This window comes from Meles meles, chromosome 12 (genome assembly GCF_922984935.1).
Source record: "Meles meles chromosome 12, mMelMel3.1 paternal haplotype, whole genome shotgun sequence".
In the NCBI taxonomy this organism is placed as follows: domain Eukaryota; kingdom Metazoa; phylum Chordata; class Mammalia; order Carnivora; family Mustelidae; genus Meles; species Meles meles.
The window spans coordinates 21,059,439-21,083,108 of NC_060077.1; the positions used below are offsets into that span (position 1 = coordinate 21,059,439).

Below are 23,670 nucleotides of genomic sequence, written 5' to 3' on the forward strand. Positions count from 1 at the left end.
CTCTTTGGAGCTGTGAGACTGCTCTGCCTTGAGTGCTTCTCACACAGCAGGACCTCCTGCACCACGGAAGTTCAGCCGGAGGATGCCTCACACCCATCCCATGCTTGCCGCGGAGCTCTGTTGCTCCAGGTGCTGTCGGAATCGGAAGCTTTACTAACTACTGCAGTGGGGAACCCTCCCCGGGGGCGTTCAGCTGCCTTCCGACTTAAAGAGGCCCACGAGGCACTGTCCCTCAGTGTGGTGTGCAGAGTGGACTTGACTAACTTGCCCTTTACCTTAAAGGGATGTCCTGGCTTTCTTCCCTTCACTGAACTTCTAAAAATGGCACTGATGGCGGGCCTCCAAGACCTTGTGCGCTTTCCCTGACACCTTCTGGCCCTACTTCTGATACAGCAGTTGCGGACCCTAACCCTAACCTCAGGCTGGCTTCTGATCAATTGCTGCCTTCTGTGGTGTTAGGCGTGCTATTTGGTTTTGGGTTTTGTTTTTTTTTTTTTGGTGTTCCTTTAACAAATTTTAGTCTATTTTCATTCCTTCTTCAAAACCACATTTTAGAAATAAATTTTATTGACGAAAGTTACAGGCAGTAAAATGTACCTATTTAACCCTGAGTTGCTGCACCGTGGGTTCTGAATAATGGCCATGCGTGCCTCACGACCACCCAGGCCACGCCCTGCAGTACTTCCAAGCACTTCTTCACAGTCAGATTTCACTCCCACCACTGACCCCAACCACTGGTCTCTCTTATCTGTCCTAGAGTTTCATATGAATGGAGTCGTACACCTAGTAACCCTTTGTACCTGGTTTCCTTCACTCGGTGTCATGGTTTTGGGATTTGTGCACATTATTGTGGGCATTTTCTTTTTTTCTTCTTTAATTGCTGAGCATTCCATTGTATGGCTATGCCGCAGTCTGTCCATCCATTCACCTGTTGTTTTTTTAAAAGATTTGATTTGAATTCATTTATCTATTTATTTATTTATTTATTTGACAGACGGAGATCACAAGCAGGCAGAGAGGCAGGCAAAGAGAGAGGAGGAAGCAGGCTCCTCGCTGAGCAGAGAGCCCGACACTGAGCTCCATCCCAGGGACCTGAGCCGAAGCCAGAGGCTTTAACCCACTGACCACCCAGGCGCACCTCTCCACTCACCTGTCAATAGACACCTGGATTGGTCATTTTTGCTATTAAGAATAAAGCTGAGGGGCGCCTGGGTGGCTGGGTGGGTAGGGCGACTGCCTTCGGCTCAGGTCACGACCCCAGGGACCTGGGATCGACCATCCGCGGATTCCCTTCTTCCTTCACTCCTTCCACTCTCGATCACGGACTTTCTCTCTTGCCTACAAGTATTTTCGCATAAGCCGCTCCCTCCACCGGCTACGTGCTCCCCGTCCCCGTGCGCCGCCTCTCAGCGAATCTGTACGTTTAGATGTACAGTTCCTCCTCCCGTTCCACCGGGGCTCTGAGCTCTTTTAGGGCAGGGCGGTGTCGGGCCTGCACCCCGAGACCTCCCTGATGTGGCCACCACATCACCCCCACGGCGCAGGGAGGAAAGGAGCTCCCAGGTCGTTCTGGCGGGGCCGCCATTCCAGCTGCTCTTTCCGGAGGGCGTCAGGGCGGCTCGGAACCGGGAGAACGAGGAGCCGCGGCCAGCCCTGGGGCTGCAGCGTCTGGGCTCGGCCCAAAGGGGCCATCGCCGGCCCGGATGCGCGAGTCTCTCGGGACCGCAGTCCCTCACGCGGCGACTCGGTCTACTACAGCTGTCCCAGCCGCAGGTCTCTCACGAAAGCGTTGCGGCCGCAGTCCCTCCGGGTTCGGCTCTAGGTCTCGGGCTGTGGGCATGGGCTTTCTGGGAGTCGTAACTTAGACCAAGAGTATTTGTCTCGAGGTGCCATTAACTCCCCTGCGAGGCGCTCTAGGAGTCCCCGTGTGTGAGGGCCCTCACATCCGGGCCGCGGTGGATCCTGGGACATGTAGTCGTCTGTGGCCTGCGGGCTCCGGCGCTGTGTGCGCAGGCGCGGGGCGTTCCGGCAGTCGTCGCGTGTGAGGGAAGCTCTCCCGCCCTCACCCGGCTGCCGCGGTGGGTTCTGGGACGTGTAGTCGTCTGTGGCCCGCCGGCTCCGGCACTGTGTGCGCAGGCGCGGGGCGTCCCGGCAGTCGTCAGGCGTGAGGGCAGCTCTCCCGCTCTCACCCGGGTGCCGCGGTGGGTCCTGGGACGTGTAGTCGTCCGAGGTCGCGGCCTGGTCAGGGGTCCCGTCGCCAAGGCTCGGGCAGCGGAGTTTGCGCGAGCCTGGCGGCGGGGTACTCGGACGCACAGTCGAAAGTCGGGCTCCCATCGGCCCCGGGTATGTAGAGCGGCCCTCCCTGCCCGCGCCGCGCTCCCCTCCGGGGGGGCCCGGGCCGAAGGCTCCGTCCGGGGCTCAGGACCGCCTCGCCCACCGGGCCACAGGCGCCGACGAAGCGCGCCGTCCTGTGCCCCCGTAGAAGGCGGAGGAGTGGCGGGGCTGTGGGTCAGCTCCCGGCTCCCCGGTTGCCGTGGTTGGGGGGCGGAGGGGCCTCTGTGGGGCGAGGTCGGCCCGCCGGCCCGCGCTCAGGGCTTCGTTCTCTCCGTGCCAGCTCTGCCGTGTCCCGGTTCCGTCGTCCCCGCGCCGGCCGGAGCCATGCCTCAGGTAAGCCGCCGCGTCCCATTCTTTCCGGACGCTGCCGCGCGCTCAGGCCGGGCGGCGCTCTCCGACAGCCCCCGGCCCGCGGGGCTGCCCTGCGGCTTCTCGCAGGGACCGGGGACATGAGGGGTGCGCGCGAAACCCTCTGCGAGCCGGCGGGGTTCTGGGTCCGCGGGGGTGCAGGGGGAGCCGGCGATGACGGCGCGCCTCTTTTCCCCAGAGCTGGGACCAGGGCTGCCCGTTTGCCCCGTGTTTTTGTCAGGCGCCTGCGTCCGTGAGGTCACGGGAGACCCTGGCTGTGCGGCTCCGGGCTGTGCTTCCGTAGTGACTTCCCAGTGATTCCGACGCACGGCCGGTCTCCGGGCCGGGGAGCGCGGGAGAGCGCGACCTGCGGCTGTGCCGCTTCCCCGCCGTGGGGATGAAAGGCGCCCATCCTGACTCAGGGGCCCCGCTTTCAGTTCCACTTCTCGACTTCGTGTCCTGTTTGTCTCCAAATCCAGATGCTCCCCGAGTTTTGCTGGGGAGGGCCGTTTCCGTCTGCGCTGCAGAGTCCACCGTTGGGAAATAGCTTTAGTTGTCCATAATCTTTTAACATTTGCGTTTTTTTTGGTGGGAGAGGGAGGGACTCTTTTAAAAAAATATTTTATTTATTAGAGAGCGCAAGCTGGGGGAGCAGCAGAGGGAGAGGCATAAGCCGGCTGGCCGCTAAGCACAGAGCCCGATGTGGGGCTGGATCCCAGGACCCTGGGATCATGACCTGAGCCCAAGGCAGAGGCTTAACTCACTGAGCCACCCTGGTGCCCCGAAACAACTTTTTTTTCTTTTTTTAAGATTTTATTTATTTATTCGACAGAGAGAGATCACAAGTAGGCAGAGAGGCAGGCAGAGAGAGTGAGAGGGAAGCAGGCTCCCTGCCGAGCAGTGAGCCGATCAGAGGACCCCGAGGTCATGACCTGAACCGAAGGCAGCGGCTTAAACCATAAATAACTACTCTACACCTGGGGCTCGTGTTAGTTTGGTACCTTTTTTAAAATTTCTGTCCATGCTTAATGATCATGTGGATTATTTAAGCCGGGCAAAACCAGGCTGCACAGTGGGGCTTATTGTTAACACTAGCCCTGAGGGGAAAAGCCTTAGGCTCCATCCTGGGAGGTGTTGCATTTCTTCCTTGCGCAGTCGTTATTGTTTGGCTGCTCACCGTGCTTGTCTGTGACACTGCTCAAGTTACCGCTCAGTTTCACAGCTGGTTCTTCAGAAGTGGGGACAGCTGTGGTGCACTTGAGTGCATGCCCCTTTTCGGGGGTGCTGCTGCTGTTTGCTGTCGTCAGTTCTTACTGATGAAGTTTTTGAATGTAGGTGGGAGCCGGATCTGACGTCTAAGAAAGAATTCTTGAGACATCTTTGGTGCAAAAATGGTGACTTTATTAAAGCCCAGGGGCAGGACTGGTGGGCAAAAAGAGATGCTGCATCGAAGCTGTGAGGGGTGACTGATTACATACAGGGGAGTTGGGGGAGGTAAGGAAAAAGGAGAGTTTTGTTTTGTTTTGTTTTTGTTGTTGTTGTTGTTTTAAGATTTTATTTATTTATTTGATAGAGAGACAGCCAGAGGGAGAAATAGGCTTCCCTTAGAGCTGGGAGCCCAAGGGATCATGACCTAAGCCCAAGGCAGACGGATTAACAACTGAATCACCCAGGTGCCCCAAAAGGGAGGGTTTCAAAAGAACTTTCCTTTGCTAAAGAGGACCTATAAGATATTGGAGGCCTTGCGCTTGTCAAGGTGATTGTCCTTGAGACAGTTGGGAGTTTCCTTCCAGAAGTGAGGTTATTGGTAAGAATGCTTTTGTCTTGGGGCGCCTGGGGGGCTCGGTCGGTGAAGCATCTGCCTTCGGTGAAGCATCTGCCTTCGCCTCAGGTCATGATGCGGGGGTCTTGGGATCGAGCCCCCGCATCGGGCTCCCTGCTTGGTGGGAAGCCTGCTTCTCCGTCTTCCTTCCTTTCCCCCTGCTTGTGTTTCCTCTCTTGCTGTGTCTCTCTGTCAAATAAATAAATCTTAAAAAAAAAAAAAAGAAAAGAAAAAGAACACTTTTTTCCTTGTAAATCACTAAGACGTTTGTGAACCGAGGGAGACTCAACGTCTGGTGGAACTTTAATCGCTGTAAATGAACCACTTTTCCCTTCCCTTAGCTTTAGAGCAGCCAGGAGTGCCTGAGGAATGTTCGGGAGAATCCACCTGGGGGTGTCAGCTTGAGCTTTGTCCCCAGCTTGCCTTCTGCTCCCTCGTCAGTTACCAGGAAGAAACTTGGCCAGATCATATTAAAATAGGGCTGCCATTAAGGAAAATAAACATTGTTACACACAAAGGGATTGTCTTCACTATTCATTTACTGTTGTAAGAATCTAAGAACTTTCACAACAAAAAGTCAGGAATCAACGTTGTTTACATGTATACTCCTTTATCTTTCACAAAGTTGTAAATGATCTCAGGACACATTGTATTTATTTTTTTCTGTTTTTCTTCCGTTATACAATAAAACAAAACAGCTAGGCTCTTACTTACATTCTTACAATCACTCAGAATTCTGAAAGCTCCCATTGCTGCTGCTTGTGGCCACTGTCTGCTCTGCGCCGTGGGATTCACTTCACTCCTTGATGAGCATCTTCTCGGGAGCCTGGGTGTCGGTGGTGCAGGTAACTGTATGTCATTTCAGGGGTCAGTGACATTCAGAGATGTGGCCATTGACTTCTCCCAGGAGGAGTGGGAATGGCTCCAGCCTGCTCAGAGGGATCTGTACAGACATGTGATGTTGGAGAACTACGCCCACCTGGTCTCACTGGGTAAGTGTGTTCCTCCTTCTCTCAGAATTTGAACTTTGGGATGGCTTGGTGAATCTTGGTTTTCTGATTGAATATTCCCATGGGGGATGGGTTAGTTTTCTTTTTGTTTATTTTTTACTTTTTTTTTAAGCAATTTTTATTTATAAGTAATTTATACACCCAGTGTGGGGCTCACACTTAAAACCTGAGATGCATGCTCTACTGCCTGAGACAGCCAGTCACCGGTTTTTTATTTTTCAAGATGGATTATAACCGCCTAATCCTTAGACCTCTCTCATACTTACATCTGGTGTTTCTCTTAATGTCCCTCTTCTAGGGATTCAAGGACTGATAATTGAATTTATTTCATTTTCCGCAAATAGGTCTTAATATTGCTAAGCCATATGTGGTTTCCTTACTGGAGCAAGGGAGAGACCCCTGGCTGGAGAGAGGAGATGTGAGAAGAGATCTGTTTTCAGGTGAGTAAGTTAATAACAACCCAGCTCATCCGGGAGAAAGCAGTACTTTTATATGTTGGTTGTTAGTTTTCCCTTAAAGATACAAGACATATGGGGACTATGAAATCTTGTCCATAGCTCCATAAGGAACCACTTTGCGTCCTCTTACCAGTCTATCTTCAGTTCTCTTATCCTTTCCCTGCTTTCTCACAGACAGATGTGTTCTTTCTTTCCATTGTGAGCTCTGTCTGGGCTCTAAGTTTCGTTTCTTTTTGACTTCTCCCTTTCTTGAAACTGACTTATACTTCTGTTGCCTAAATTGAAAGGTATATATTTTTTCTGTAAATTTTGTTCTGTTTAACCATCTTGGAAAGATTAATGCATTACTTTTTGGTCAGTTGATGGGTTTATTCATTCACTCACACATTCTCTTAAAATTTTTTATTTACTTTTAAAAGATTTTATTTATTTGTCAGAGAGAGAGACAGAGAGCACAAGCAGGCAGAGTGGGAGGCAGAGGCAGAGAGAGAAGCAGGCTCCCCACTGAGCAAGTAGCCCGGTGTGGTACTGATCCCAGGACTCTGGGATCATGACCTGAGCTGAAGGCAGCAGCTTAACTGACTGAGCCACCCAGGCGTCCCTCTCTTAATATTTATTTAAAAGACTTTCTCTTAAGTGCTACAAAGAGGGGAAAGTATAAAAGAGTGTAATAACTATCAAAGAAGTTATAGCCTAGTGAGATAAAATGGGTCCGGAAGTAACTACATTGTATGTCCTCAAATATGCAGTTCAACAATAAGGAGAAAGGAATTTCCAATTGGTGTTTTAGGCCTACATGATAATGTGTAGGGATAGTAGTAATAGAAATGTAAAAAACAGGAAAAGGATCTGTTTTGGAGAAAAAGTGATGAATTCATTTGAGATAAGCTTGGTGTAGGTAGAGGATGGTATTTCCAAGTGAGGATTTGCACCAAGCTGTTGGAATATATATGGTAGGGAAAAGTTCCAGTCAGAGATGGACATGTGCGAATTTTAATATTAAGCAAAAATTGAAGCCATGAGACTGAGATGTCACCTTGGGTTAATAACAAAATTGCTGGTGAAGCTCTTTAAAAATAAATGGCCGTGGCCCCACCCTGGAAGATTCTGACACAGAAGATCTACGGAGCTTAAATTCTACATCGATGAAAAGTTGTGCAAGTTCTTTAGTTGATTCTGAAGCCTCTAATGGCGGTACGTGACCTGTCCCTGAGATAGCAGGAGGAGTGCTTACACAGGCAGAGAAGCAGCGGCTCGGAGAGCCTGATGAGGGGCAGGAGCGGGTGCCATGGAAACAGCTGCAGCTGTGAGGGCTGTGGTGGTAGTGACTCTCCTGTGCCACAGAGACTTTCAGGAGGGCAGGGGAGAATGGGTGTGGGCGGAGGTCGTGAACTGGAGCAGGTGCCAAGAGATTTCTCCTTTGCAGTAGGAGTTGAAGAACAGCGTCCTCTTCCTTAATCTTGTAAGAGCAATAAAACTGTTAGAACTGTGTACAAGGGAAGCGAGGTTAAGTACGAAGGTAGAAAAGTTGTCTCTAATTCCACTACTTCATTCATTCATTCACTTATTTTTTAAGTGATCTCTGCCCAGCGTTGGGCTTGTACTCTTGACACCACGACCAAGAGTCACATGCTCTCCATACTGAACCAGCCAGATGTCCCTCCACAACTTTAATACAACTCTTCCAATTTTTATGTGTTTATTCTAGTACCCCTCCTCCCCCTTATTTTAACAGGAAGTGGGATTTGTTGGTGGGCATGAATAAGGAGGGGGCAGTGCTAAGGTTCGCATGAGCAGAGGGCCCATTGTTTGTCCAGGAGGCCACAGTTAGGGATGTGTTTGACCCTATAGACATTTGCATTGAACTGCTTTTCAGCTATCATGGCTTCAAATTTTTGTCCTTTAAAGCGAGTAAAGTCCCACTTCTTGGAGATGTGGGTCTTCCGGCAGCCCCAGGGAACTTGTCCCTGTGTGGGCCCTCTGCCACTTGCTCTGCCTCCTGTTGGTATGGATGGCATGATTTGGCCTATGTGGACCTTGGCCACTGTGCCCCGAGGTTTCCCGAGGGCACCCCACATGCCTGTTTGGAGCCTGTATTGGGGGAAGCATGAGTTCAGATGTGTGTCCACCAGAATGGGCTGTGTCTAGCGTCCTGTAAGGCAACAACAGGCCTTGTACGCTACTGAGGAGGCCACTGTTTGCCGCTGTCGCACACCAGGCCCTCCGTGGGGAGGCTGCATGGTTGGCTTTGTTGGCTGCAGTGCAGAACTTTTGTAGGAAGGTGACGTATCACACAGAAATAGTGCATAAAAAATGTAAATGTGCAGCCTAACAAGTGATTGGAAGGTACTGACGTAACCAGCACCCAGGTCGGTGAGCAGAACACTGCGGGGGGGTCTGTGAGCACTCTGTGTGATCTCCTCTTCCCCGCCCAGAACAGCCTTCTCCTTACTTTAATGGGAGGAGCTTGCCCTGTTGGTTACTTGACAGACTTTGTCAAGTGTTTGTGTTTCTAATCACTACAGCTTATGTGTGTATGTTTGTGAACTTTATATATACGGGTCCTTACTGTATGGACTGTGTTTTGCTTCTCAGAATTATTTCTAAGAGTTACGCATTTTGTGTATGACTTCAGTAGTTTGTTTCATCCTGTAAGTCAGCACTCCCATTTTTCTCTTCTATTATTGAGGCCTTCGTGGGTTGTTTGCATTTTAGGGCTGTTGCAAGCCGTGCTACCATTGTCCCTGCATCCTAGGACACACTGGCCGGGTTTCCTGTGGTCTGTGTCTAGGACTGGAATGCCAGGTCAGGGGACAGTGACCTCTTCCTTATCGTTAGATTATGCCTCATCTGTGAGCTGCCTCTTGAAGGTTTTTGCTCATTTATGTATTGGATTCTCTGTCATTTTCTTTCTTTTTTTTTTTTTAAGATTTTATTTATTTGACACAGAGAGAGAGACAGATCACAAGTAGGCAGAAGGGAAGGCAGAGAGAGAGGGGGAAGGAGGCTCCCCACTGAGCAGGGAGCCCGATGCAGGGCTCAATCCCAGAACCCCAGGATCATGACCCGAGCCGAAGGCAGAGGCTTTAACCTACTGAGCCACCCAGGCACCTCCATAAATGCCTTTTAAGTATGTTTTATGTCGCGGCCAGCGTGGCAAATCGACCAGGAACGTGAGGGTAAGAGGATGGTGAAAGAAAAAGACTTGAAAGAAAGAGACTTGAGAGACAAAGAGATGGGGGCAGGAGGAGCACTGAGGAGGATGTCCAACAGAGCCAACTTTATTCAGGGCAGTGAGGCATTATATAACCAACAGTAACTATTTTCAGCTGGTTACAAAAGAATTTGCTACATGCACAAAAAAATCCTCTGGACTTCACCATTACCTACTTCTCAAGGTCTAATTGCAGACCCTCTGGTTTCTTATGAGAACTAATGAGAAATGAACGAGGTGCACCTGCAGGCAATGGCTGATGTCAGTACAATTGTCCCGTATTGATACAAGAAGTAACAGCAAGGACCAGTTAAGTATGTATGACCCCAACCAAATTGCTCTCATCTAACTAGTAAACATGTGGGAAGTCATGTTGGCGAGCGCACAACACATAGCACAGACCCTTTCTCAGTGCTGCTCAACTTTTCCGTCCTAAACCTTTTGTTAGGCTATTCGGACCTTAAAGGAGACACAAGTCAGGGCCTGGTTTGGTCCTCGTCTCAAGCCTTATCGCGGCCTCCCACAGTTTTATAGCTGGGTTGTCTATAGTGGTCTTGTCCTGCAGGATGGTGAAATATTTGTTTCTCTGTATGTCTTTTTTTTTTTTTTTTAAAGATTTTATTTATTTATTTAACAGACAGAGATTACAAGTAGGCAAAGAGGCAGGCAGAGAAAGAGAGGAGGAAGCAGGCTCCCTGCTGAGCAGAGAGCCCAATGTGGGACTCGATCCCAGGACCCTGAGATCATGACCTGAACTGAAGGCAGAGGCTTAACCACTGAGCCACTCAGGCGCCCCTCTCTGTATGTCTTATAACTTGGATTTTAACCCATTGATTTTCACGTTTTAAGACTTTGGGTCTTGTTTAAGTTCTGCTGGAGACAATCATTGTATTTAGGCCGGTTGTCAGTATGGGTAAGTTGAGGCCGTCAGCTGTAACCTCTCTTCTATGTACGTGGTTCTAGGACAGTCCTGTTTTTAAAGCCTTTGTGGGTCTCCAGTATTTGTCCTGCATATGCACCTCCTGCTGGCCTTTCCGCACCTGGGCAGTGGGTTCCCCTGTGTTTCCGTTTTCACAGTTTCTAATGTGGTATATAGCGTCAGATCCGTGCATGCACAACTCAGGGATGAGCTCAGGATTTCATACACGACTTCATGGGAGCACTTTCTTGAGCTCCCTCTCCTACCCTTTTTGGCTCTCAGGCCCGGGTAGAAACACAGACCTTTAGTTTCCCCTCTGCTCTGTACCTCCTGCAACTGTGTCTGCGTCTGCAGCCAAGCAGCAAGGAGACAGAGAGAAAAAGAGGAAAATGGGTATTATTCCTGTGCTGCAGGGAACATAGATTTCTCTTTTATTTTTTACAGAGATTTTATTTATTAGAGAGAGAGTGAGCAGGAGCTGGGGGAGGGGCAGAGGTAGAGGAAGAAAGGAGCCTGATGTGGGACTCCATCCCAGGATTCCAAGATGATGTCCTGAACCAAATGCAGACACTTAACCAACTGAGCCACCCAGGTGCCCCAAGATGAGCAACTTTGCAGTCAAATGCTCTACCACTGAGCTATACCCCCAAGATGAGCAACTTTGAAGGGGAGGGAAGATTATATCAATTTGTGACTTTCCAAGTGTCGGATCTTTGTGGGATACTTGACTCTGTCAGTTCATTAGGCAGTTGAGTGTCAGATTCAGGAACTTAACAAAGAGATCACTGTGCTTCTCAAATTTTAGTCATTTGGAGAGGTTTTTCTTTTTGTTCTTTTTCCTTTATTAGATTTATTTATTTTAGAGAGTCCGTGCACATAAACTGGGAGGGGGAGAGAGAGAGGGAGAGAAGTCCTCGAGCAGACTCTCCACTGAGCACAGAGCCCGATGCAGGGCTCGATCCGAAGACTCTGGGATCATGACCTGAGCAGAAGGCAGACACTTAATGACTAAGCCACCCAGGCGCCCCTATTTCTTTTCTTTTTAAAGTTTTCCTTTACTTTTTTTTTTAAGATTTTATTTGTCCGAGAGAGAGAGAGAGAGCGCACAAGCAGTGAGGAGCAGAGGGAGAGGGAGAAGCAGCCTCTGAGCAGGGAGCCCGATGCGGGACTCCATCTCCAGAGCCTGGGATCGTGACCTGCGTGGAAGGCAGATTCTTAACTGACTGAGCCACCTATGCACCTAACAGCTTGTTTCTTTTTAGTATGAAATAATATTGTGTTTTCTGGATGAACTGGAGTTTACTTTTGCATTCTCCTACTAAAGGGTCATGGTTGCTTCCAAGTTTTGGCATTTATAAAGAGAGCTGCTATAAACATATGATTGCAGGCTTTTGTTTGAACCTAAGTTTTGAATTAATTTGGGTAAATGTGAGAGAGTGCAGTTGTTGAATCGTGTGGTAAGAGAATGGTTAGTTAGGAAACTTCCAAAATGTGCACCTGGGTGGCTCAGTCGTTAAGTGTCTGCCTTCGGCTTAGGTCATGATCCCGGGGTCCTGGGATCAAGCCCTGCATCGGGCTTCCTGCTTGGTGGGGAGCCTGCTTCTCCCTCTCCCACTCCCCTGCCTGTGTTCCCTCTCTCGCCCTGTCTCTGTCGAATAAATAAATAAATAAAACCTTAAAAAAAACCCCCAAAAAACCTACCAGGCTAATTTCTAAAGTGGTTCTACCATTTTACATTCCCACCAGCAATGAATGATAATAGTCCCTATTACTCTGCATCTGCTAGCATTTGATGTTATTAGTAGATTGGATTTTGGACATTAATAACTGTGTAGTGGCATGTCATTTTATTTATTTTTTTATTTATTGATTTTTAAATATTTTATTTATTTAGTTGAAAGAGACCACAAATAGAGCGGCAGGCAGAAGGAGAGGAGAGAGCCTATGTGGGGCTCTATCCCAGGACCCTGGGATCACGACCCGCACCAAAGGCAGCCGCTTAACTGACAGAGCCACCCAGGTGCCCTTCATTTTAATTTAGAATTTTCTCATGGCATGTCATGTTCAATATCTTTCCATATTCTTGCCATCTGTATATATTCTTTGGTGATGTTGCTGTTCAGGTCTTTTGCCCATTTTTAAAGTATATTGTTCATTTTTTTATTGTTGAGTTTTAAGAGTTTTTTTTGTATATTTTGGATACCAGGTCTTATTAGATAGGTCTTTTGCACATATTTTCTCCCAGTTTGTGACCTGTCTTCTTATTCTCTTGATGTTGGCTTTTGCAGAGCAGAGCTTTCTTATTTTAATGATGTCAAGTTTGTCAATTGTTTTCCTGGATCATGACTTTGGTTTTTGTATCTAAAAAGTCATTGTCATACCTAAGGTCATCTAGGTTCCCCCTATGTTATCTTCTAGGAGTTTTATATTTTTGTGTTTTAGGCTTAGGTCTATGACCCATTTTGAGTTAATTTTAGTCAAGAGTAAGGTCTGTGTCTAAATTCATTTTTGGCATGTGGATGCATAGTTGTTCTAGGAGCATTTGTTGAGAAGACAGACGTCTTTGCTCCTTTGTGTTTTGTCACCTTGTGAGAGATCAGTTGAGTGTAATTAGGCAGCTCCGGTTCCTGAGCTCTCTGTTCTGCTCTATTGATCTCATCGTCTCATCTTTCACGAGTACCGCCTGTCTTCATTACTGTCAGTTTACAGTAAGTCTTGAAGTCAGGTAGTGCCAGGCTTATGGCTTTGTTATTTTCCTTTGGTATCTCATTAGGTATTGTAGGTCTTTTGCTTCTTGGTATAAACTTTAAAATCACTTTGTTGAGATCTATAAAATTACTTTCTGGGATTTCATTGTATCTATAGATCAAGTTGGGAAGAAATGACATCTTGACAACATTGAATCCTCCTATGAACGTGGAATTTCTGTTTCTCCGTTTAGTTCTTTTTCTTTTTTTTTTAATTTTATTTATCTATTTGACTGAGAGAAAGAAATCACAAGTAGGCAGAGAGGCAGACAGAGAGGGAGAGGGGGACGCAGGCTCCCTGCTGAGCAGAGAACCCAATGTGGGATTCGATCCCAGGACCCTGAGATCATGACCTGAGCCAAAGGCAGAGTCTCAACCCACTGAGCCACCCAGGCACCCCTCTCCATTTAGTTCTTAACTTCGTATCTTTCAACAGAGTTTTGTAGATTTCCTCGTATAAATCTGGCACGTTTTGTTAGAATTCTACCCAAGTATTTAATTTTTTGTATGTTAATGTAAACAGTAATGTCTCAGTTTCAGCCTTCCTTTGTTCATTGCTTGTATATGGGAAAGACTAACTTTTTTTTTTTTTTTTTTAAGATTTTATTTATTTATTTGACAGACAGAGATCACAAGTAGGCAGAGAGGCAGGCAGAGAGAGAGGGAGGAAGCGGGCTCCCTGCCGAGCAGAGAGCCTGACTTGGGGCCCGATCCCAGGACCCTGGGACCATGACCCGAACTGAAGGCAGAGGCTCCAACCCACTGAGCCACCCAGGTGCCCTGAAAGACTGACTTTTATACATTAACTTTATATCCTGCAATTTTGTTATAATTACTCCACTTTTTTGGTAAAATTTTTCAGATTCTTTGCATAGATAATAGAGTCATCTACCAAAAAAAGTTTTATTTCTTCCTTGCCAATCTGTATACCTTTTACTTACTTTTCTTGTCTTATTGCATTAGTTAAGAATCGTTATAGCATTGAAAAGTAGTGCTGAGCTGCACCTGGGTGCCGCCATCGGTTAAGCATCTCACTCTTGGTTTCAGCTCAAATCTGACCTCAGGGTTGTGAGATTGAGCCGTATGTCAGGCTCTGCACTCAGTGTGGGAGTCTGCTCGAATTTCTCTCCCTCTCCCTCTGCCCTTCCCCCTGCACTTCCTCTCTCTCACTGAAATAAATAAATAGGTCTTTAAAAAAAAAAAACAACAGTGCTGTGAAGGAACATCCTTGCAGTGTTCTTGGTTTTAGCAGGAAAGCTTCAAATTTCTCACTGTTAATAGGGTGTTAGCTGTATGTTTTTTGATGTTCTTTGCAACTTGAGGAAATTCCACGCTATTCCTAGTTTGTTGAGTTTCTTCATGAATGGATGTTGGATCTTGCGAGGCATATCTACCGGTAACATGTTGCCTTAGCTTTTGTCTCAGAATATCTTTATTTCTCCTTCACCTTGAAGTATAGTTTTTCAGGGTACCCAGTTCTAGGTTGGTGGGTTTTTTCTCTCTATACTACATTAAGTACTATCTCAATGGTCTTAAGTAACATTGGTGATAGAGAATTTTTTTTCCATAAGAAGAAAGTGAGTGCATCTGAGTTTTGCTTTGAGTATGTTAGCTGCAGATTTATCATAAGAACCCTTCCTTACATTAAGGATGGATCCTTGTGGGCGTCTTGGTAGCTCAGTTGGTTAAGTGTGTGACTCTTGGTTTTGGCTCAGCTTGTGATCTCAGGGTCGTGAGATTGAGCCCCACATCAGGCTCCATGCTTGGTGTGGAGTCTGCTTGATATTTGCTCTTCCTCTCCTTCTGCCCCTCCCTCCATTCACACACACTCTCTCGAAAACAAATAAATCATTAAAAGAAAACTAAAGGGGGTGGCTGGGTAGGTTAGTTTTTTTTTTTTTTTTTTTTTTAAAGATTTTTTATTTATTTATTTGACAGAGAGAGAGATCACAAGTAGGCAGAGAGGCAGGCAGAGAGAGAGGAGGAAGCAGGCTCCCCGCCGAGCAGAGAGCCCGACGCGGGGCTCGATCCCAGGACCCTGAGATCATGACCCGAGCCGAAGGCAGCGGCTCAATCCACTGAGCCACCCAGGCGCCCCTAGGTTAGTTTTTAAACATCTGCCTTCAGGGCGCCTGGGTGGCTCAGTGGTTTAAGCCGCTGCCTTCGGCTCAGGTCATGATCTCAGGGTCCTGGGATTGAGTCCCGCGTTGGGCTCTCTGCTTGGCACGGAGCCTGCTTCCCTCTCACTCTCTCTGCCTGCCTCTCCCTACTTGTGATCTCTCTCTGTCAAATAAATAAATAAAAATCTTTAAAAAAAAAAACCATCTGCCTTCAGCTCAGGTCATGATCCCAGGGTACTGGTGTTGCGCCCCACATTGAGCTCCTGCTCAGCGGGAAGCCTGCTTCTCCGTCTCCCACTCCCGCTGCCTGTGTTCCCTCTCTCGCTGTGTCTCTCTCTGTCAAATAAATAAATAAAATCTTTAAAAAAAAAAAAAAAGAATCCTTGTATTCCTCTAGGCTTTTTTTTTTTTTAAAGATTTTATTTATTTATTTGACAGAGATCACAAGTAGGCAGAGAGGCAGGCAGAGAGAGTGAGAGGGAAGCAGGTTCCCTTCAGAGCAGAGAGCTGGATGTGGGACTCGATCCCAGGACCCTGAGATCATGACCTGAGCCGAAGGCAGCGGCTTAAACCACTGAGCCACCCAGGCGCCCCTCCTCTAGGCTTTTAATCAGTGTAATAACTAAGTTATATCAGATCCATTTGCCCTTTACTAAAGAGAGTATGGGCATGTAGGTGATAGGAGGGGGAGGTGACTTTGAGGAAACGAAGTGGAGTGAGAAATATATAATTAGCTTTCTATTCATATTTGGAACCTGGTTTTCTTGGTTGTGCTTTTTACTCGGATTGGTCTGTGAAACCATATGGCTGGTAGTATATGAAATCTCTGCAGCTAACCCCAGTTACCTTTTCTTTTTCTTTTTTTCTTTCTTTTCTTTTCTTTTTTTTTTTTTTAAGATTTTATTTATTTGACAGAGAGAGTGAGAGACGCAGGCAGAGCAGCAGAGGGAGAGGGAGAAGCAGGCTTCCCACTGCGCAGGGAGCCCGATGTGGGGCTCGATCCCAGGACCCTGGGATCATGACGTGAGCTGAAGGCAGTCACTCAACCAACTGAGCCCCCCAGGCGCCCCAGTTACTTTTTCTAATACCATTAAATATCTATGCTTACCTCATATATCTTGCTGTATTTCTGTTCCCAACTAATTTCTGCAGTGAAGTCTTTCTAGATGAGCTTATCTTGTTTTTTTATACCATTGTTTTCTTCTGTGTCCTCTTTATCTTCCTATTTATGTTCTCTGCTCATGAAAAGAATTCATCCGTGTATATCTCCAGGGCTCTTACTGATTTGCTCAGTAGATATGGAATTGGTTTATAGAAGAGCCAGGAAAATAATGTAAGATTTACCTCTATTGAGACCATTTTCTTCACTATTGTTTTACTGCCTCCCCACCTTTATCTTTCATGTTAACGTGCATACCAAGTAGGTATAGTTCTTGGTTCTTAGTTCAGATACCTATTAAAGAAGTAGGTCGGGGCACCTGGGTGGCTCAGTGGGTGAAAGCCTCTGCCTTCGGCTCAGGTCATGATCCCAGAGTCCTGGGATCGAGCCCCACACATCGGGCTCTCTTCTCGGCAGGGAGCCTGCTTCCTCCTCTCTCTCTCTGCCAGCCTCTCTGCCTCCTTGTGATCTCTGTCAAATAAAAAATAAATATTTATTTATTTAAAAAAAAAAGAAAGAATAGGTCTGGGGCACCTGGGTGGCTCAGTTAAGTGTCTGCCTTCATCTCATGTCATCGTCCTGGGGTCCTGGGACTGAGCCCTGCATTGGGCTCCTGCTCAGCAGGGAGCCTGCTTCTCCTGCCCCTCCCTACTTATGCATATTCTCTCTCTCTGTCTCTCAAAGAAATTAAAAAAAAAAAAAAAAAACTTAAAAAAGAAAGAGATTTATATACTTTTCCTTAGAAGCTTAAGGTCAGTGATAATAAAAGATAGCATATCCCCATACAAAGTAAATGTCAAAGTGTGTTTTAGAGAAGTATGATTTTTTTTGTTATTGTTATTTGGAAATAATTTTAAACTTTCAGAAAGTGTTCAGGAATAGTACAAGGATACCTATAAGCTCTTTACTCAAATTCACCTATTGCTGGGGCGCCTGGGTGGCTCAGTGGGTTAAAGCCTCTACCTTTGGCTCAGGTCATGATCCCAGGGTCCTGGGATCGAGCCCCACACCGGGCCCTCTGCTCAGCAGGGAACCTGCTCCTCCTCCCCTCTCTGCCTACTTGTAGTCTCTGTCTGTCAAATAAATAAATAAAATCTTTTTTAAAAAAATTAACCTATTGGGGTGCCTGGGTGGCTCAGTGGGTTAAAGCCTCTGCCTTCGGCTCAGGTCATGATCCCAGGTTCTTGGGATCGAGCCCCGCATCGGGCTCTCTGCTCAGCAGGGAGCCTGCTTCCTCCTCTCTCTCTGCCTGCCTCTGCCTACTTGTGATCTCTGTCTGTCAAATAAATAAATAAAATCTTTAAAAAAAAAATTAACCTATTGCTAATGTTTTGCCCCATTCATTTTATCATTTGGTCTATGATTTTTTTTCCCTGAAAGATCGGACAATAAATTGCATACATCATGGCCTTTTACCTCCACATATTCCTAAGAATTAGGATATGAGTGAATGTATTTTTTAAAAATTCTTCATATTTCGGGGCGCCTGGGTGGCTCAGTGGGTTAAGCCGCTGCCTTCGGCTCAGGTCATGATCTCGGAGTCCTGGGATCGAGTCCCGCATGGGGCTCTCTGCTCAGCAGGGAGCCTGCTTCCCTCTCTCTCTCTCTGCCTGCCTCTCTGTCTACTTGTGATCTCTCTCTGTCAAATAAATAAAAATCTTTAAAAAAAAAAAATTCTTCATATTTCTTGTACTGTTTTGTTCCTCTGGAGAAGATCAGGGTGGATGTTTGACTGTTAAAAGCATCTGATAGGGCGCCTGAGTAGCTGAGTGGGTTAGTGTACAACTCTTGGTTTTGGCGCAGGTCATGGTCTCACGATCATGAGATCAAGCCCTGCGTCAGGCTCCACAGTCAGCAGTGAGTTTGCTTCAGAGTCTCTCCCTCTCCCTCTGCCCATCCTGCTTGTAGACTCACTCTTTCTAATAAATACACCTTAAAAAAAAAAAAAAAAGCATTTAATGGAAAGACAGTTACACCAAAGCTGAGCTTCAGTTACCACTTCGCAAAGTAGAGTAAGAGTGAGGATCATAGACAGTCATTCCTTTTACTTATTTATTTAAAGTAAGTCACTGTCAGATGTTCCAAAGGCATTAAGTGAACAGTCTGATGTCTTTATGGGGCCTGAGGTGTATTTGTAGTTTATTAGCAGCATTATGAAATTGTCTTTTTCAAGTCCTTTTTGCCTCAAATAAAGTTTAAGTAGAGCTGAGAAAGATGAAAACACATCCTTCCTGAGTATTTATCTTCCTGATAGTATTTTTGGTAAGATTTTATTTATTTATTTGTCCGAGAGAGAGGACAAGCAAGAGTGAGCAAGCACAAGTGGGGGGTGGGGGGTCAGAGGGAGAAGCAGGCTCTCCACTGAGCAGGGAGCCCGACATGGGGCTCGATCCCAGAAGCCTGGGATCATGACCTGAGCTGAAGGCAGATGCTTCACTGACAGAGCTGCCCAGATGTTCCCTGTCCTCTTTCGTCTCTCTTTTGATGGCTTCTGAATTTCTGGGTGTACTGCTCAGATTTCAGTCTGTATGAGAACTTTGAAAGCCATAGAGTGTTGAGGTGTGTGTGTGTGTGTGTGTTTGTGTTTTAATCCCTCATTGAAAAAGTGGAGTGGCTTTACTCAGTATAGAAAAAAAAAATTGTTGTTTTATTTTCAGAGTCAAATGGTGAGATAAAAGAGTTTTCTCCAAATGTCGTATATGAAGATGGCCCGTCCCAGTATTTGGTAGTGGAAAGAATTCTAAACCAAGACCCTGAATATTCCAGTTTTAAAGGAGGCTGGAAATGCGAGGACACTCAGATACAAGGAAGTCAGGGCTGTGTCCGGCAAGTGTCAGCCTCTCATCGAGGAGCGCTGTCGCAGCGCATGAGCGTCAGTACCGTGGAGAGGCCCTATGGGTGTCACGAATGTGGAAAAACTTTCAGTCGGCGCTTTTCCCTTGTGTTACACCAGAGAACTCATACTGGAGAGAAACCCTACATCTGTTCAGAATGTGGCAAAACCTTTAGCCAGATCTCCAACCTTGTGAAACATCAGATGATACATACTGGAAAGAAGCCCCATGAGTGTAAGGACTGTAACAAAACATTCAGTTACCTCTCGTTCCTTATCGAACACCGGAGAACACATACTGGGGAGAAACCTTACGAATGTACAGAGTGTGGAAAGGCCTTTAGCCGGGCCTCAAACCTCACACGGCATCAGAGAATTCATATAGGAAAGAAACAGTATATTTGCAGGAAGTGTGGGAAAGCCTTTAGCAGCGGCTCAGAACTTATTCGCCACCAGATCACACATACCGGAGAGAAGCCTTACGAATGCATTGAATGTGGGAAGGCGTTCCGCCGTTCCTCACACCTTACGCGGCATCAGAGCACCCATACTACCAAAACCCCCTATGAGTGTAATGAATGTAGGAAAGCCTTCCGCTGCCACTCATTCCTTATTAAACACCAGAGAATTCACGCTGGAGAGAAGCTCTATGAATGTGACGAATGTGGCAAGGTTTTCACGTGGCATGCATCCCTTATGCAACATATGAAAATTCATACTGGAGAAAAGCCGTATGCATGTACTGAGTGTGATAAAACCTTCAGTCGGAGCTTTTCCCTCATTCTGCATCAGATAACTCACACTGGGGAGAAACCCTATGTATGTAAGGTATGCAATAAGTCCTTCAGCTGGAGTTCAAACCTGGCCAAACATCAGAGAACACACAGCCTAGAGAACCCCTTTGAGTATGAGAATTCGTTCAGTTATCACTCATTCCTTACTGAGCACAATGGGATTAGCACTACAGAGAAAACCTAACAATGTACGGATTCAAAACAAAAGCAGAAACAGTTAATGCCTTACTTTGACTTCAGAGGATTCCTGGAAAGAAGCCTTAAGTGAATATGTTGAATGTGAAGAAGGTGGGTTATACTTGATTCAACATCCTGGAATATAGGAGCCCAGGAATGTGTTGGAAAGCCATGAGCACATTCTTTTTGTAACATCAGAAGGTGAAATCAGTACCGAGAAGACTTCATCTGTACGATTCCCTCACTTGACGTTTGTAAATTCCTACCAAGGAAGGACACATGGCCAATAAATGTGAGGAAGCTTTTGTTGAGAAATTGACCCCAACTCTGCATCTGTCAGCCCAAACAGGACAGAGTGTGTGGGCAAGAGTTGTTTTCCTTTTTCCCGGACATCAGAAAATTCGTAATGAAGCAAAGTCATGCAAATGCAGTGATTTGGCAATGTTTTTGTGTACCATGCAATATTTATTAAGTTTGAAAATACTCTCAAGAGAGAGCAACCCTATAAATGAACTGAGTAGAGGATGACTTTCTCCTTTACTTCAGAACTGCAGAATTATACCAGGGAGAAATTTATCATATAGAGTGTGGCAAGATCTTGAGTTCTGAGAAGTCCTACTGGAGGGAGTTGGGGAGGTTTTGGGGGTTTATTTTTGTTTTAAAGCAAACTCAGAAAAGAAAGCTATGAATAAATATTGGTTTTTAGTTAATTAACCTGGTACTTGCAGAGTTTTTTTCCATAGCATGTATCATTCTGAAAATGCAAATATCACAGTATCGACATCAGCAGTGAAGACTTGTGTGCATTTGTAGAAACGTACATGGTCACAGAAACATTTTTCGTATCTTAATGGCTTTAACTTTGAGATAAAGTTTAGATTTAAGGTTATGCTCACTCATGTTTATCCTTGAATGTAACTAGACCTGTCTTAGCTTGAAGTAAATGTACATAAGGTATGTTGCAGGAAAATGCCAAGGTGGTTTTCCTCTTTTGATCCACTTACAGTGGGAACATTACTTTTGTAAGCACATATTTGTCAAAATAAACCAGACAATGTTTTTACTCTCCATGTACACCTTGCCCATTTTTTAATGTCCCAGTTAAAGCTGTATCTTATCTTGGAAGCATCTGCCTCCTTTTAAGGACTGAGCTTGCATTTAGGATAGGTAATATGCAGTTTGGTACTTGAATAAGTGCCTCATTTAAGTATATTTTAAGTATGGGTGAATCTTTCACCAAGTGAGAGGCTGGCAACTGTCTTTCACACTTCCTGTGATGTAACACATAGCCGTTGCCTGGAAATTTTCTCAACGCCTCAGTCTCTACCAGAACAGTTCCATCGTACAAATCCTTTCCTGTGGTGTAGCAGGCATTGTTACTTTTCCTAGCCACATGTTGGGGTTTTTTTTTTTTGGATAAAAATGTGTTTATCATTTCGGAGGTTTTGTAATATTCGGGGATATGGCCATAGACTTGTCTCACGAGAAATGGGGCTGATTGGACTCTGATCCGACGAATTCGTATAGGAATACAATGATTTGGAACTATGGGATCCTCATCCGAGGTTACCATTCCTCCATTCAGAACATGAATCTAGGCATCTTCGCTTTCTCTTTTAGGAAAAGGGCGTGGCTTTAACCTTCCTGCCTGAATTCCTACTCCAGGTTCTTGAGGAAATGAAGTAAAATTGGTAGAAGTAAAAAAAATAAAAATAATAAATAAAATTGGTAGAAGTGGGAAGTGTCTTGTATTCTTCCTTGAAGGCTCTGCCCCTCCCTGCCACTCATGTTCTTTTGAGGGAGGGAGAGTGAGAGAGAGCATGAGCAGGGGGAGGGGCAGAGAAGAGGGAGAGGCAGGCTCCTTGCTGAGTGGAAAACCTCATGCCGGGCTCAGACCCTGAGATTGTGACCTGAGCTGAAGGCAGGTGCTTAACCCACTGAGCTGCCCAGGTGCCCCCCAGCTTCTCTCCCTCTGTATTAAAAAGTTGGGTCTGGGGGCGCCTGGGTGGCTCAGTGGGTTAAAGCCTCTGCCTTCGGCTCAGGTCATGATCCCAGAGTCCTGGGATCGAGCCCCACATCCGGCTCTCTGCTCTGCAGGGAGCCTGCTTCCTCTTCTCTCTCTCTGCCTGCCTCTCTGCCTACTTGTGATCTCTGTCTGTCAAATAAATAAATAAAATATTTAAAAAAAAAAAAAAGTACCTTTAAAAAAAAAAAAGTTGGGTCTGGACCTAGGAAGAACCATAATCTTTTGAAGTATCTATTTTCTCCCTTTTGTAAGCAGGGCTCTGTATTTCTAAATCAAATGTGACCCTTACTGGAGCAAGGAGGAGTCAAAGAATGGTGGCGAAAAGGTGACAAGAGGCCTATGATCAGGTAGGTGGGGGTGGTCAGGCAGGGAGTGCCAGTGCATGGTGTGGTCCAGCTTGCCAAATTGCTTGACCCATTTTCTCAAAAATAGTAATTTTCCTTTAAAATTCCCCTCATGAAACATCATTCTCAACTATGTAACTCATCCTAAAGGTAATTAATTTCTGATAAAGATACATCAGAAAATAACTATGCTTTTATGTATTTATTTGAGAGTCGTTTGAGAGAGAATGCATGCACACATGAGCAGGGGAGGGAGAGCAGAGAGAGTCTCAGGCAGATGCTCAGTGCAGGGATTGATTCCATGTCCTGAGTGGAAATCAGGATTTGGCCACTTAACTGACCCACCTAAGGGCCTGTGCTATTATTTTTAATTAAAGTAAATCTTTATTTTTATACTTTAATTAAAATTTAATTTTTTAATTTTATGTAGACTCCACATACATTTAATTTACACTTTAATTAAAAGTTACTTTATTTTTTAAAAAGATTTTATTTATTTGAGAGAGAGAGACAGAAACAGCATGAGAGAGGAGGTCAGAGGGAGAAGCAGACTTCCCATGGAGCTGGGAGCCTGATGCGGGACTCGATCCTGGTACTCTGGGATCACGACCCAAGCCGAAGGCAGTGGCTTAACCCTGAGTGGCTTAACACTGAGCCACTGGGTGGCTCAGTGGGTTAGGCCACTGCCTTCGGCTCGGGTCATGGTCTCAGGGTCCTGGGATCGAGCCCTACATCGGGCTCTCTGCTCCGCGGGGAGCCTGCTTCCCCCTCTTTCTCTGTCTGCTGCTCTACTTGTGATCTCTCTCTCTCTGTGTCAAATAAATAAATAAAAAATATTTTTAAAAAATCTAATTTACTTTAAGTAAATTAAAGATCATTTCTAGATTATACAATAAGAGATATCAAGAGACTTGCTACTGAAAAAAAATGAATAGCTCGTGGCCATTTTCATTATACGATATATTTGTCATATCAAGAAGGTGCTGGCAGGGTTCACATTTGCTTTCACTGAATTTTAGCACACAAATCTGTTTCATCTTTCTATATTTAACAATGATTTTTAAAAGTAAGCTGTAATGCTTTGCAGAGGTAGCAGAAAAGTAAAAAAAGTTGCTTGTTTTTTAAGATGAAATTCTGTAACAATAGCCAGATACACTAAGCTATAAAAGCAAACGGTAGTAGAAATGTATAATGTTACATTTTAGAAGGTAATATTTCAGTTCCTATTTGTGTTGTTGAGACAAGAAACAGGTGATACATGGTGTGACTGTCTCTGTACATGTGAAGGGGTAGGCATCCTGCTCGAACATTTTGAACTTTGTAGTATAAGCCATTTCTATTTCAGGGCACCTGGGTGGCTCAGTC

The 23,670-nt window shown here is 45.9% G+C and overlaps 1 protein-coding gene and 1 pseudogene across 3 annotated transcripts; one reads left to right on the plus strand and one right to left on the minus strand.

Annotated features, from left to right (window-relative positions):
- The first annotated feature begins 1,809 nt into the window (after positions 1 to 1,809).
- Positions 1,810 to 21,005, plus strand: ZNF140 (zinc finger protein 140). Of its 3 annotated transcripts, none has more exons than XM_046025998.1 (5): positions 1,810 to 2,343; positions 2,615 to 2,667; positions 5,370 to 5,496; positions 5,859 to 5,954; positions 18,789 to 21,005. In XM_046025998.1, exons 2-5 carry the CDS (start codon positions 2,659 to 2,661, stop codon positions 19,940 to 19,942), a joined length of 1,386 nt encoding a protein of 461 aa, XP_045881954.1. In that variant the 5' UTR covers positions 1,810 to 2,343; positions 2,615 to 2,658; the 3' UTR covers positions 19,943 to 21,005. The 3 variants fall into 3 exon arrangements, with proteins under 3 accessions (XP_045881954.1, XP_045881957.1, XP_045881955.1); XM_046025999.1 differs by having other exon boundaries at positions 2,009 to 2,343; positions 5,237 to 5,496; XM_046026001.1 differs by lacking the exon at positions 2,615 to 2,667.
- LOC123954795 lies at positions 8,109 to 8,233 on the minus strand (annotated as a pseudogene).
- Positions 21,006 to 23,670: the final 2,665 nt, after the last annotated feature.